At 33.9% G+C, this 16,176-nt stretch overlaps 1 protein-coding gene across 1 annotated transcript in view; it reads left to right on the top strand.

The window, feature by feature from the left end:
• Window positions 1-16,176, top strand: part of DNAH7 (dynein axonemal heavy chain 7) — a 115,510-nt gene that overhangs the window by 15,435 nt on the left and 83,899 nt on the right. The window contains exons 13-20 of the mRNA XM_085299497.1: window positions 663-790; window positions 953-1,031; window positions 3,000-3,224; window positions 4,693-4,839; window positions 5,289-5,974; window positions 8,645-8,831; window positions 13,803-13,996; window positions 15,141-15,339. Coding sequence (XP_085155623.1) covers window positions 663-790; window positions 953-1,031; window positions 3,000-3,224; window positions 4,693-4,839; window positions 5,289-5,974; window positions 8,645-8,831; window positions 13,803-13,996; window positions 15,141-15,339 — 1,845 coding nt within the window. The remainder of the gene's footprint in view (window positions 1-662; window positions 791-952; window positions 1,032-2,999; window positions 3,225-4,692; window positions 4,840-5,288; window positions 5,975-8,644; window positions 8,832-13,802; window positions 13,997-15,140; window positions 15,340-16,176) is intronic.

Genomic DNA, 16,176 nt, shown 5'->3' on the forward strand with positions numbered 1-16,176 from the left:
TATTTATTTATTTTTATTTTATGAGGAATTCTACAGCTAGCGGGTTTTTTTGTTTTTTGTTTTTTGTTTTTGTTTTTTGAGAAGGCTAAAGGGGTTTTCCTTAATTTTTTTTTTTCTTAGAGCATTCAATGTGAATTTGAATTCTAAAGAAACTAGCCTGCACAGGCTTGTCCTTCAGGAGCGTTCCTGTGTATGGAAGTGAAGCTCGCTTGCCCACTAGTCAAACATTGGATTCTGAGATTCACAGGGCAGTTAAATCCCCCTTTAATGCTGAGGCATGTCACATCCTGTAGTGTTTATCAAAGTAAGACAAGATTAATGCATTTTTAGATATGTCTCAAGCTCTGCAATTTCACCAGGCAACATTTGCTGCTGCTGCCTCTGTGCAGAGAGTACCTGCCCTTCTTATAATGAGGCAGTAGCAATATTTATCAAGATAGAAAGAGAAAGAAGAAAGAGTGTTATGAAGATGAAATTCCAAACATGGAAGAACAGTTGTTCCTAACTTTTATTTTTTCCTTTGCCTTCATCACTGGAAAGTTTTAAGCGTATTTTAAAATTTGACTAAATTCCTAGGTGAGGTCCCTGACATTCCACTGAAGGTTGTGAAAGAGAAAAGATAAAAGCTGTTTGATGTTCTAACTGTTAAATTTGTATTGCAGTATCTCCGTTTAGGAATGTTTGAGCTGCATTGTGATGAACTGATAAGTGCTTTGGCAAAGAGAGCTGATACTATTTGTGGAAAAATGATTGCCAAAATGTTCAAAGATCATCAAGATATAAGTCTGAGGTATCTCTCGAACTGAAAATGTGCACTTAAGTGTACTTAATTTTGTTTCCACTGTTGAATTTTATAATCCTAAAGCATATGTTTAATCTTGTCTTTGCTGTTGTAAATGTGTGCAATTTGTTTAAGGATGATTAAAAAAAAATTATTTTGTATGTTTTTCAGATTATGTGATGAGTTTGAGAGAGTATCAGAAAAAGCCCTTACTACTCCATCAAATACACACGAACTAATGGAATTTAAGGTACTTTCTTCTTCTAACGACTCCAAACAAGAAGTAGCTACCAGTAGCACTCTTCTGTCCTTAAGCAATAGTATTTTCAAGTCATCTTTTTTACGGGTGTGATTCTGGCCCTCTTAAAGTCACTGATGCTGTGTCTGTATTACCAAATAAAATAGGACAGATCTTCTTAATCTGTGAGGCTGAATATCACAGCCTGGCTCTTATACATATATGTAAACTCTCCTTCCCATAAAAACATCGTGGTTGGAACCAGACTGCCTATTTGAAACATTCTCTGAAACTTGCTGTCACTTGAACCTTGCCATGGCACTGTTGGAGAGAATGTTGGTTGGTGCAGACTGTGACTATGTAGGGAAGCACACCAACAAGCAGTATGGATTACTGCAACAGCAGCTGAGCCCCTGACCTGGTCCTGTTTTAGTTAGCAGTATAGGCATTACCTGGCAGCTTTGTCAGTGATTTTCATGAAGCAGAGATTTCACACATAATAGCTTGAAATAAGTGCACAATTTTATTTATCCCCAGCTATCTAGCATAAGAAGTTAACAATTTATGTAATATGGGCAACATGTCATTAGAACTAAATTTAGACTTTGTTCTTCAGGCTGCTGTACAGGTAATATAGTTAAACACTAAATATTTCTTGGCTCTCCTGAATTAAATTCAAAAAATTGAGTTAATGTTAATTGATGTTAAAGACTAAATAGCCATTCCCAGTATCCCAAACTGGTTAAAGACTTGAAAACTGAGATGCAGGGAATTTAAAAGTTATTTTGTCCCTTACAAGAAAACACTCATTTGTACTCATTGGGAACTTCTGTGAATTTTGCCTTTGCTTCCTATGTTGAATTATCATTTTAATTAGCAATTGTAGAGTTTGCAGTTTGATAACTAAAAATCCTCACTTAAGAGTTACCACTTCTGTAATCAAAGTGTACTGTTGATTTGATATACTCCAGGAAAGCACGTACACACTTAAAGCATATCATATGTCTGAGTCTCCTGCTATTCAGCAAAGTTCTCTTCTGTGTTCTTCATTTTAAATCTTTGGAACACAGATGTGTGCTTAAAATGAATTGAGTGCCTGAGTGGTTGTCTGAATTTGGGCCTAAGTGCTTTGAAACTTTGCTGCAGTCAAGTTGAACACAGGATATAACTGGAGTAATTTTTTCAAGTGAAAATTAAAATGTTAAATAGTTGAAATATATGTTGAAGTATGTTCCCTTTAAACTGCTGTATGTTAAATGCTGTAGTTTTATGTTGGACAAAAAGCAAATTAGATGTTCTCATGTACAGCATCTAACAATGTGCCAGTATTGAACCCCTTCTAATAGTTCTTCCATCTCATTGCTGGAAAGATGCATAAATCTTCATTTTGGATATTTTTTAGTAGACCAATGTTCTCTAGATCCAGAGCAATGAGTATATTTTGCTGCGTAGAAACTACCATTAAAAAAGGAGAAGCGCAGATTTACCGGTCAGTTTATCCCCACCTAAAAAGTTTGATACCTCATTGTGTCATCATATATAATATGTATTTTTTCTGTAACTTCAGTTGATTGATATAAAGAGGTTTTTACATTGGTATATTATTGACCTGTCCAACTGACCAACATTTTTGCTAGTACAGCTCTTTTCCTCATTAAGAGAACTTGTAACACTTAAGAAGGTCTATCTGGATTGGTTTCAGTTGGTCCAAAGCTTTATGTTTTTGTACATACAGCATCAGGCATTATTTTGATTTTTATATAATAGTATGTCTGCTAAGGCAAGATGCTTAAGGTGTCACGCCCCGTCATAATAGCCATGCTATTACAAATAAAAACCTTTTCAGATCATATATTTCTGAACTTACTTATTCTTCCTAGTAAAAATAAACTTTTAAAATTAAATGTTAACTATTTCAGGCATTATGTTGGCATTAAATTACATAAAGTATCTCCTCTTTTTGTAATTTTTATTTCCTAGGCCTATATACAGAAAGTAGAAACATGTGATATGCCTGAGTTGGAACAGAAATTAGTGGATGCGATACACTGTCTTGCTTTCTTGATAGAGTGTGTCAATTTCTCACCAGCTGATATCCGGCTCCACAATAGTGTTTTTCAATGGTATGCACGAATGCCAGATATTTTTGAAGAGCACAAAAAGATAGTTGAAGAAAAAACGGAGCAATTTCAAGAGGGTCTTAAGGTTTGTGACAACTTTTAAAAAGTTTTTGAGTTACTAATTTTAAGTGACATATACGACATAAAATCATATCAAATGGAATACTCTCTATTAATTTATTTTCCCATACGTTTTAAAAAGAAGTTCAAAGTAGAAGTACAAGTTGTTATATTATTCCTAATATTAATTAATTTTTGTCTGTTTTCTACTCATTCACTGTTTGCATGTCCATGAATTCTCCAGTGTAAACCACGTTTCATATTTTGCACTCAGTCTGGAAGCCCTGTGCTACAGAAGTTCCAGTGATGTTGACAAAAATTGTTTGTATGTGAAATCTTAAAATCTGAATCCTTTAAACACTAGTGGATGGCTTTGTTTATGCACATGAGCAGTCCTTTTGATGTCAGTGGCAGTGTACTGGGGGCAATGCAAGTTCTACAAAACCCCCCAAAAGAAAATTATCTGCATTAATTTATAAGTGTGATTTTGCTGTTAGGATAATGTCAGATAATGCAGTTTTATAACATGAATATGTGTTTGGTTTATTTGTATTTATTTTTAAATCTGTTATACTTTATCTCTGTTAGAATTTTTCATTGTGTTTACTAGGCTTTTACAGTACAGTGTTTTTAGTATCTAGCTGATATGATCTCTCCAAAAGATTAAAAATTGATACCAGAATTGATATGGTGTGGTTACTGCCTGTGTAGCTGTCTGTTTATTTTTATTTTTTACATTTTTGTGCTTCTTAGTCTTATTATCGTTTTGTCTGAGATCATATATTTTGAGAAAGCGGGTTTCTGTGTTTATGCAGTGTGTACCAAAAGGGAGCTGTTAAGTATTACTGCAATGAAAATAAATAATAAAATCAGTAATTCGTTGGAGTGCAGCATAGACTGTATTTTCTTGAAACATGTTATTGCTTTGTATACTTTGTTATTCTGTTCCAGATACTTATCACTACTGATACTCAATGGGTAATGTGTTTTGTGGAGTGCTATATATGAGGAAAAAGTTTCCCTTGAACTGTGTTGCTTTAAAATAAGAGAAACAATTACCCTTCTCTTGTGAAACTGTTTAACTATAGCTGTCATTTGATTAGTCTAATCTTTTATTCTATTTTAATTTGTGCTACACTTGGCGTTTCAATTTAACTTTCTATTATTAGCCTACCATCTCCATCACAGAAAGCAGAAATTTCTGTGCCCAACTGTATCCCATTGCCCTACACAGCAAAGAAGAAATCAAAGTCACTTCTGTCACTGCAGTAAGTTGCTGCATGTAACAGTAGGATTCAGGGCAAATTCTGTAATTTAGATGGAATAGATGTGCAAAAATGAAAAAAGTTCAAAGATGTTGGAAGTTTTGGATATTTTGTAAGTATTAAGTGTCCTTCAATGGCAAATGAGAGTAGTTGTTACTTATTTTTACAGAAAAATTAATTTATTGTGATTTTTTTTCATGATGATATACTTGTTTGATGTTTAATTAGGTACGTTGTGAGCGATTTGTTGAGGAGCTGGAAAGTTACTCTAAACAAGTTGAAGAACTGTACACATTTGGAGACATTCAGGAAGTCAAAAGGTACTTGAAGAAGGCTCAAGCATTAAATGCAAAGTTGGATCTTGCTGCTGATAAGGTATTGATCATAGTTGAAACTAGTCCAATCATATAATCTTAATACCTATGTTACCAACATTACGTTAAATTAACAGATTGCTTAGTTCCTGATATGTGGAAAATTCATAATTGATCTGTGAAGTAATTTTACCTGATTTGCCATATAAGCAGCAAATTTAGTGAGCACATAAATACAGATTATGCTTGTTTTGAGTTACGACAACAGCACTTTACATAGGGAAGAGTGTATTAAGCCTATGTAGATTTTCACAAAACTTTTATTTTGATGTTTTTGGAAGTACATTTCGTGATGCTTATTATAGCTTCCTGTCTGTTATAGCCTCCAGAGTATTGCATTTAATTTGAAGCCTGTTGAAGTCACTGGAAAATACCCCTAATCCCTATGGCAAGGACTTGATGTCATGGACAGCTTTGTTTGTATTTCACACTTCACTTATGTCTCAACAGATTGATCGGTTTAATGCAGAAGAAGAGGCCTTTGGATGGCCAGTATCTCACTACCCTCAGCGTAAAAAGGTCCAGGATACTCTTGCTCCATATCTTCGTCTCTATGATATGACTGTTGAATTCAACAGAAAACACAAAAACTGGACAGAGGGATTATTTACGAAAGTGAATCCAGATGAAGTAGAGGCAGATGTAGGAAACTACTGGCGTGGACTATATAAACTAGAAAAAGTCTTCCATGATTCTCCAAATGCATTATCAATAACAACAAAAATTAAAACAAAAGTAGAAGAATTCAAAAACCACATTCCTCTGGTCCAGGTGATTTGCAATCCTGGTTTGCAAGAAAGGCACTGGGAAGAGATGTCAAAAATTGCTGGTTTCCCGCTGTCTCCTTCTGAAGACTCAAATGTCTTGTCATATATTAATATGCATCTTGAGCCATTCTTAGAAAAATTTGAGACCATCAGTGAAACAGCCAGCAAGGAACATTCACTGGAGAAAGCTTTAATGAAAATGATTTCTGAATGGGATCAAATGGAGTTCTCTGTTCTTGCCTATAGAGAAACAGGAACCCATATTTTGTCATCTGTAGATGATATTCAGATGTTACTGGATGACCACATTGTCAAAACTCAGACTATGAGAGGATCTCCATTCATTAAGCATTATGAAAAGAGAATAAGGTAATTCATTTTTTTAATAAAAATCACTAATGATGTTACCAAATAAGAAATTACTTTTTCTGCTTGATCTAAGGTGTTGGACCTTCAAATGTTTTGCTTAAGCAGTGAATTAATCTCATTTTAAAGGTTTCAGGCTTTTGTCCATGTCAGATAAGCACCATTTAATTCTGTAAATCTGAATTTTACCTTTAATTAAAGGTAGAAGAAGTGCTAGTGCTCTGTAGAGGTTGCTAAACATTTTTGAAATGTTACCTGCAACTGAAGGTACCAGGTGCATCATAACATTACCTTTATTTTAGTGTGTGTTTGTGGTATTGAAGGAAAGACTGTGGACTAACAGCACAGAGATTAAATTTTCTACCTAAATTATAAAGCTACTGGTTATTTATTTAAGCTCTCCAATCCTTAGAAGTGTTAGGCTTAAGGGAGATGAAGAAATTGAAAACAAGACAAAGTCCAGGGAAGTGAGAACAGATTTTTGTTTTTTCCGAATGCAGAAAATTCAGTTCCAAAGCCTAGTGTTAACGTGTTAAAAATTGTGTACTTTCATCCTTGAGCAYAGGTATTCAATTGATTTGGTCTGTTTCCTCAATAAGTGTGTTACTTGCTTCATAAATCCTCTAAACATATTTATATTAGGGAAGAACATGAAAATCTTTCAGCTAAACTTTGGATATAATTATCTTGCTACATGAGTACACCAAAGCTGCTATTAACATGAAAAAATACTATTTCATATTTCAGCCATATATTCAATAAATACTAGTGCATACTTACATATATATAATGTATATACACATACATACCACTAAATACTAATTCTGTAATTACTACTGCATTATTGAATGATACTTCCTTCCTTATTAAAATAGAACAGTAGTTGTTGCCTGTTTTTAATTATATTTATAAAAGAGTAGACTGTGCTATTACAAATGCTATTAGTCACCAGAAGGCTCAGATGAAATTATCATATGATAATTTCCTCTCAGCTTTCTGGCAGCTGATAGTATTTGGAATAGTACAAGATAGGCATTAGATCTTTGAGATCTAGATAATTACACAATGTTTGCTTTTTCAATAACCCAGAGAGGATTCAAAATTCATTATTTTATTTTTTGTGTATTTTTTGTATAAGCAAATTAACTCACTCAGCTAACTTTCCCCTTGGAAAGCTGCATTTTTCTCTAACTCTTGGTAGAAGCAAAATCACCAGAGATTGTGTACCTGTACCACCAAAAAGATGAAAGAGGGACTTTAGATAGAGGAGATTGTACATCCAAGCAAAGTTGTTTGTTGCTTGGAATCTGTGCCAGATAAAGGAATAAAGGAAGAAGATAGGTATGTTTTCACACATATCGTTTTACAGAACTCAGTTCTACCCATGTATGGGTGTCCTTTTGAGAAAATTATTGTCATAGTTCTTTTATACAGTATATATTTTAGCAGCATGTATTTTTAATAATATTTCCATTTTCACTATCCTGTCATATGAGAATTGCAGAATATTATACTCGGTGTTTTTATACGTGAAGGAAAATTGTATGTAACTGTTACAGGATTACAAATAGCGTTTTATTTTTGTATTAATTTTTGCAAATTGCTTGTGTTGGATAATTAGGAATACCAAGGAAATTAGAGAACTGCTAATACTGTATCTGTATGTGGTATTAATGAGATAGTGAAATGTTACATGAAATGATGGTGTGAATACTTTAAAAAGGATGCTGAAAAATTGAGGACGTTCATAAAAAGTAATAGACTAAAAATGTTGAATTTTTGGCTATCCAAAGGAATAACCGAATAAGTATTGAATTATAATGTGAAACCACACTGCAGTACAGTTATATTGAAGGACCTTCTAAATTGTCAGACAAGTGTGTTCAACATCCACATTTGCATTTTGAAGTCAAAAATAAGATTTGATTCTTTAAATAGTGATTTAAAGTAACCATGGGACTAAACTAAGGAATATGGCAAATGTTCTATTACTTCAAAATCTTTCAAGTAAGACTGAATGTCTTTTGGGGAGAATGTCTACATAGTTTTGATTTGATAGTTCAGGCTACTTTCCTAGCTTTATTTTAATCTCTCAGCCTTACTTACCAAGCAAACAGTTAGATATGTTAACCTGTGCTTTAGTGTATGCTAGAAATCAGATTACACAGTCAACAGAAGTGAATCTATCCATAGGTATTACTACATGCCAAAGCGCTACTTTTATTCACTGGTTCGTAGACTCATAGAGTGGTAAGATTGTAAGGGACCTCTGGAGATCATCTAGTCCAACCCCCAGCATAGCCCATATGGGGATTGAACCCACAACCTTGGCATTAGCAGCACTATGCTCTAACCAACTGAGCTAAATGAACTACTGTACTGTTTATTAGATTAGCCTATTTTATGAAATTCTGCAATCAATTTACCAAAAATATATTCCAAATACAAACTGATGATCTGGTTATAGAAATGAGTGTGGATTTTGTTATGCAGAAAATCAAGCTAGGTGAATGTGATACTCTGCTGAATGTGCTGAATATGAATTCTGCTTAAAATTTATATCTGTTGTTCTTGCTGTTCAATATGTAATTTTCCAAAAAGATCTCGATAGTCTGAGAGAAATGTTTTACCAGAAACATCAAATCATGCTTCTGAGCTAATGGTATTTTATAGGGAATGGGAAGGAAAGCTGATGTTGGTACAGGAGATCCTGGATGAATGGCTGAAAGTTCAGGCTACTTGGCTTTATTTGGAGCCAATTTTCAGTTCTCCTGACATCATGGCTCAGATGCCTGAGGAGAGTAGACGATTCACTACTGTGGATAAAACATGGAAAGACTTAATGAAATCAGTTTTGCAGGTAAGTACCACTGTCCTAAGCATATGGAAAGGATTTGTAGTATATACCAAAAAATTGTTTCTTACAATGTGGTTATCTGTTTCATTGTGGCCCTTTCTTAGATTCTTTAAAAAATGCTTTGCAGAACTGTTTCACATAGTATCATAGGAGTGTTGGCTGGAGGGAGTTGGGAGGGACCTCTGGTTCAACTAGTCCAGCTTCCTGCTCAAGCAGAACTATTGCCAGCACTAGATTAGGTCAACCATGTCCTTGTTTAGGCAAATTTTGAAAACCTCTAAGAATAGAGATTCCTTGGAGATTGCCTCCATAGACAACCTGCTCCAGTGCTGCACTAGCTTCCTAATGTCCAAGCTGAACCTTGCAAGCAAAGATTTGTACCTGTTGCCCATTTGTCACTAATATTATTTTTCTAACTGCCCTGCAAGTAGTTGCTGGCTGCAGTTAGATTCTGCTTTTAACTTCCTCTATACCAAGCTAGACAAGCCAAGCTCTCTCAGTCTCTTCTCTTAGTCCATGTGCCGTACTGATGAGTAAAATTAAGCAGCATATAAAATGAAGTAACATAGCAAAAGTGATCCTGGCACTATAGGTCAACTTGCATGCGATTCGTAGATGAGTGAATGAAATTTTACACTGGTGGTTCCTTTTGAAAAAAAAGCTATTTATTTGCCTATTGAATGGCAGCAGCACTTCTGTAACTTCAAATTGTAGCTGTTTAACTTGCTTCATAAACACTATTCTCATCTACTATAAATCCATACATAAAAGCAGTTGTCAGATGCAATCACATGTCTGGCAGTTCAAGATAGTACTCTCTCACAGATTTGCTTGTTATTTGACCTTTTCTGGAACTTAACAGTTAGGATCAGTTGATGAGACTGTGCAAATGCTCTTTGCGTTGGCATTTTGACTTTTTCTGATCTTGGTTAGACTGATTGCATTTGCCAATTGTATGTGCATACAGTCTGTACATTCATACAATCTGTTCTGCTGACTTTGCTGAGAAGGCAGTGGCTTCTAGCAAAGAGGTGGTACTATTTGGGGAAGATGTAACATCTGAAACTGGCACAGCCGTTTCTTTAGCAGTCATCTGATCAATGGGGTAAATGTGTATTTTGCAAACCCTATTCCTCAGGGACAGAGCCAGTTGCCTAGTAATTCTATTAACCTGTTAGGTAATTCCAGTAATGATTAGGGAGAATTGCATTTACTCTGAATCGGTTCCCTAATATCAAGAACTTTTCTAGTAGGCTTTTTGTTTTCTTTTGTTTTTTAACTGGGTTTACTAAGCTGTTCTGTAGACTCATGAAGATTTGTGAGGTCCGCTGTATTCTATATGGGGATATAAGGTCATTATCTGGAGGAGAAAATGAAGTTTGTTTTCTTCTGGCTCAAGCCTTTGCAGGACTTTGAGATCCATTATGTCATTAGGAGAAATGCTAAAATCTTCACTCGGCCAAAAGTGTTTAGTCTGAGCTCTTCTCAGGTTGTGGATGTGTTCTTAGTATATGAATTCCAAAGAAGTGTAATTTATAAAAGGAAGCATTTACCTCATTTCCTAGCAATTCTGTTTTATCTTTTAAAAATAATTTTGTTTTTTAGAAGAAAATCAGAAAAGTATCCTATTGAGCTAATGTGAACTTGAGAATTTTTTTGAATTATATTTCCAAAAATATACCTGCTCAGTGATCTATTTTAGTTAAATCTTATAATTCAAATTTATGTTGCTAATCAAATACGAATTATTTGTGAGTGTGGTATATCTAATCACCCATGGAAAAACAGAGCCATCTTTTGTTTGTACAGGAAAGTGTAAATACTAGAATAGTATAGTGTAGTAACAATCTAAAATTTATTTTGGATTAACAACTAAGAATTATTTTCCAGAAGATGGCACTCTTTTTCTATAAAATCAATGTCTGAATTTTATAGTTTAGAATGTGTTCTTCCCCAATCAGTGTGGATGGTCTTTCTTAAATCACAATACTGCCTTGAGTCTGCTCATGCTTTTTTGCATTTATATGCCATTGTATTATAAAATTGCTGTGGGAGGAATCAAAATGCTTTCCTCTATTTGCTTTATTTTTCACCAGAAACTTAAATGATCATATATTATTCGTTTTAAATATCTAATTAAAGCAGTGCATACTAATGAGGATTACAATTTGATTTAATTTCTGCTTTTCATTAAAAAATATAGAATGCATTTATATTTCTATGGGGAAGAAAGTAAAGATTAAATCCAAGAAAAAGACATCCAAGACTGTGACATATGAGATATTAAAAATGATGTAAGGAAACTAGAATTAATGATGGTCAGCCTGTTTTAACAGGCTATTTTAAATTTTTGTCATACACTTGATTCACACTATTTTCCTGATACATTTTTTTTTCCTTTAATGGATAAAATGAGTGACACTCTTTTGAATGACTAAAAATGATGGCCTACACTTTCATCTCTTTGCCTTAGCAGAGCTATAGATAGGAAATCTATGCTGAAATAGAAAATACTATTTTTTTCTTATCTCTTTTTCATATGAAAGAAAAAGCATAAGCAGGAAATATTTATAAAATTGGCAACACAGTTTTGAATTGCTCGATCAGTTGCACTTAAATTATTTGATGATGATCAGCATGCTAAGAAATAGAACAAAAACTCTGACTGTGTATAGTTATGTAATTGTGTATTAGAAACTGTTTTATAAAACCAGTTACTAACTGTATTTGATGTTTATGGCTTAATTATTTCTAGATGAAAAGTGTAAGTCATTATTTAATTAAATTTGCTCTGGTTTGATATGATTCAAGGAGCAAGTAATAGAAGGTACAGGTATACTAGGTACAAAAGAATACTATAATTATGGTATTAGACAGGTGTGGCCCAATGAAGATCAATTAGATAAGCATACACTTCTGGGTTTTGTCAGAAGATTGAAAGTGTATGTGTATTATGAGAGGAAACAGAACCAAAGCTGAATGTGCACTGTAAATCATTTCAAAGCGTTACAAGTTTTTGAACTGAACCTGCAGTTGGGATTTCATATTGAATTCTATGAACTAGAGCTGAGCAGAGGTCAGGTCACTGGCTCAGACCTAGATCCTCATCCTGTGAGGGGTCTGTTTCTCACAGGTATTCTTTGCACCTTTTGGGCTCTGCACAGCAGTTTAACCTCTCTCCCCTCATCTGCCTCTTGCAACATGAGTCGTCAGTGCTTCTGCCTTGTGATACTATGCTGTACTGTTCTGTAAACCCTCTCAGGGACTTTTCACAGTGGGACTTTCTGCATTTGTTATGGGCTCTGACATTGCTGAAGAATTCCTGGTTGTTGCTGTCATCTGTTATAGGGCCTCAGTAGATAATTAGTCTGAAATTTTCCCCAGCAGTCCGGCATTTCTAATTCTTTAGACATATGCTTTACTTCTGTCTTTTTTCTTTGATGCAGAATATGAGTTATGTCTGTCTGTGCTGTGTGTTTACAGGTGCAGACTCACTGGGCAGAGCAGGGGGGCTCTAAGGAATGAATAGCTTTTCTGGTTAGCACCTATTTCCTTCTCTCGGTCACTCTTCTAGCCCCACTCAAATTCCTGGCAAATGCAGTCTGGTCTGATTTGGGTGTTGAAAGAGAACCTGTGGCAGCATGTTCCCAGACTTTGAGAAGGGGAACAGGAGATGAGGGTTAATCACTGCCCACTGCCCTGGCAGCTCTCTATGTAATTTTACGATGTTGCATATTCCAGCCTCAGTGAATTTGAACCAGTTCAGGATTAATAATTCAGTTAATATACTGGCATGGGCCTGAACTAGAACTGAACTACAGTAAGTTCAGTCACAGATAAACCCGATCTCAGGCTGGAGCTGAATAAAACCATTTGCTTGGTTTGATTTTTCTCAGCAACAAATCTGCAAAATTTCCTGCTTTTCCATATGTCTCTCATTTTACTCTCAAAAGCCAGATTAAAATATGTAGTGATTATTATAGTATAAATTGGTTATAAGGCCTATTAAATGCTAAATACTTGATGTTCATACACCTGCATATTTCTTTTAAGAAGCTTGACAATCTTCAGTTCTTTTCCAAAACCTTTTTTTTATAGTTGTATTAATCAGGTACCTTTCATTTAATGCAGTAGCTGTTCTAAACATTTATATTCATTTCTTTTAAGAGATTAATTTGGAAATCAATACTAATAAGATATACATTTTGTCATCTACACAGTGTATAAATTTTTTTTAAAAGTGTTCATCCTATAGTATATCTTGACAGGTGTTATTCAGGTGCTATTGTAAAAATAAAGAAAAATGTGATTTTTTGAAATGAAGTTAACTTTTCATTTTTTGCTAGCAAAAAAAATAAATTTATATTTAGTTATTAAACGTATTAGGATCCAAAAATGCCGTTTTTTTAGATCACATGACTAATCCAGTTTAGTATTGATGCTTTACAGACAATATCGGTGTTGCCTATATGCAGCTTTCCTATCTCAAAACTCCTAATCTTGTGTATATATCTACATATTTTTTATGGAAGGAAAGATCATTTTTATGCATTGATCTCTGACAGTTGATTACCTCTTAGATTGAGTGTCATAATTGTACACTTCTTAAAATCCATAAAATTTTTTTGATTGTGCATTTTGATTATATAGCCCAATTGCATAGCCATTGTAAACTGATATTGCTGCAACAGAATGGTAAGAGTTATGCCATTTGATGAATTAATCCTATGTTTTGAAAATTATTTTCAAAATAGTAGTAGATATTTGAAAAATTTACTTAATGCCAACTGCCTAACTACTTTTTCAGCGAAGGCAGGCAATTAAGAAGATTTGAGAGTTGTACCCTGGAAATGCTTTGAGTAAAGCAAAATTTGAAATAAAAATTAATTTTGCTCAGGAGTTCTCCTGCACTGTCTTGTAGTGAATTACTTGGGAAGGTTTTAGTATTTTTATCTGAATTAATTTCTTTTTCAGGACAAACATGTGCTGGCGGTAGTAATAATAGACAAGATGTTGGAAAAACTGAGAAAGTGCAATGAATTTCTGGAGCTAATTCTCAAGGGACTTAATGAATACCTAGAGAAGAAGCGCCTTTTTTTCCCCAGATTCTTTTTTTTATCTAATGATGAACTCCTTGAGATTCTTTCAGAGACCAAAGATCCTACTCGGTACAGTAATACTTGATAGATATATTTGTGGYTCGTGGTGCATGCAAGTAGGCGTGYCATATTGTTTCTCTAAGCCCAGAACTCTCTTTTAATTCACTCACACTTACAGTTTAAAGTATGTACCAGTTTAGATTTTATGAAAGGTGAATGCGGAGTAATTTTTAATATGAGTAATTAATTTTGGCTTAGTTTTCTAGACTAGTAAACTTTTCATACAGTAATTTTTCAGGAAAATTATAAGTCCAAATACTAATTCATGGTGAAATTTAAATATTTGATTATTACCAATGGAAAACTGAAGTTCAGGTGTGATCTGTGTACTGCTGACTGAAGTGGGGTTTTTAGTTTCCAGGTGCAGTCCTAGTAAAAGTATTCCAAAAAAATTTTTTTTTTCAGTATTTTCACTTTTTCTGGAATTCTACTTGTTAGCCTCATTTGGAGCTAGGCTACAGATGTTTTTCTTCTACTGAGCAGAATTAACTCTATGAAGATTTCTGCAGAAGCAATCTTATTAAGCAAGATAGCTTTCACCATGAGCAGAAGAACTGGGGTTTGGTTTGCAGTATGCAGATCTCAGTATGTGCAGTGAATGCAGTGCAGGGTCATGCAGGAACAAAACTGAAAATGAATAATAAAATGGCTATCTCAGTCATAGAGAAATTTCCATTCAGTGCAATATGAATAGGACCAGAGATCTTGTGAGGAAAAAAACTTTTTTTTTTTTTTTTTTTTTTTTTTTTTTTTTTTTTTTTTTTNAAGACCATTTGTTACAGTTGTACTTGGTTGCTTTGCTCAGATTCCTTGAAGTTTATTATGGTTTGTTGGCAAGGCATAAATAAGGGATTTTATATATTGTAGGTAGGTTAGCAGTTGAACAAAGGATATTTTAAACCTTAGCAGCTTATACATTATGGCAACCATAAGTAATATTTTACATGTTTAAATTGATCTTCAAAAAAAAAAAAAAAAGTAGGCATCTTGCAGAGGCAGTACTCAAGAATTATTGCTTAGAGTGAACTTTTTTTAAACAAACTAAAAATGATCTTTTTGTAAGTTCTTCAGAAGTAAATTAAAATAAAAACACTTAGAGGTTCTTTTGTAGTATTGACAAGAAAACCTTGTCAGAAGCTGTTTTATTTTCTAGAGTACAACCTCACTTGAAGAAATGTTTTGAAGGAATTGCAAGAGTGGAATTTACTGATGTATTAGATATTACACACATTAAAAGCAGTGAAGGAGAGACTGTGGAACTCACAGAGACAATCTCAACATCTAAAGCTAGAGGTCAAGTTGAAAAATGGCTGGTTGAACTAGAGGCAGCTATGCTGAATTCTATCCACAAGGTAACATGTCCTAATCTCTTTATTTTTCTGTTTGCACTGAAGCATGACAAAAACAATCAATAGATGATAGATGTATAGTTGTTAAAGAAACAAAGTACCTCATTGCAGAAATTTCATTGCCTAGTATGTCAAACATAAATCCAACTATTTTTTATTCAGATATGAGAAGATGTAACAGTTCAAGCCTGTCAAAACCCATGCTTAAAGTTAAGCAAGAATTAAAAAGTATTTTTCATCAGTCAGACACTATTGTTATCATGTATTTTTACATTGATTATTGAGTGTACAAGTACCTAAATTAGGAGTTTATGTTACCTTTGTAGTCAGTGGAGAGCAGAATCTTTCTCCATGGAATGAGTCCAAGAAGGACTTTATTAAAAATACACGCTGCTGCTTTAAATAGAAACCTTCTCAGTTCTCAGAGTTTTCATTTTCTCTAATTTTGTTTTATCTTTTTACAAGGCAAAAAGATACAATTTATACTAGATGAAGCCATTTCGTATTATTTTAAGATATCCATGATTCTCAGTTTTGCTTAATACTTAAATGCTTGAGTTCTGTTAGTGCAAGTGACTTTTTCTTATGTTGAAAATATGATGAGAATTATTATTGAGGGACATGCAAAAATTTAAAATCATATCAATCCAGTTCAAATTTTGATTAAATAGTACCATTCTGTTGTCTTTGTCTCTCACATAATAAAGGGGCAGGATGGAGTATCTTGTGATTAAGGAACTGGACTAGCAGTCAAGATGCCTAAACAGATTTATTTTTTCTATTTTACTGAACAGATCAACCTCTGAATGAGTTTTTCGTTTATAAGGTGATAAGTGATTG

This window comes from Rhea americana, unplaced genomic scaffold (genome assembly GCF_003343005.1).
Source record: "Rhea americana isolate MKP2758 unplaced genomic scaffold, rheAme1 scaffold_15, whole genome shotgun sequence".
NCBI classification, from domain to species: Eukaryota; Metazoa; Chordata; class Aves; order Rheiformes; family Rheidae; genus Rhea; species Rhea americana.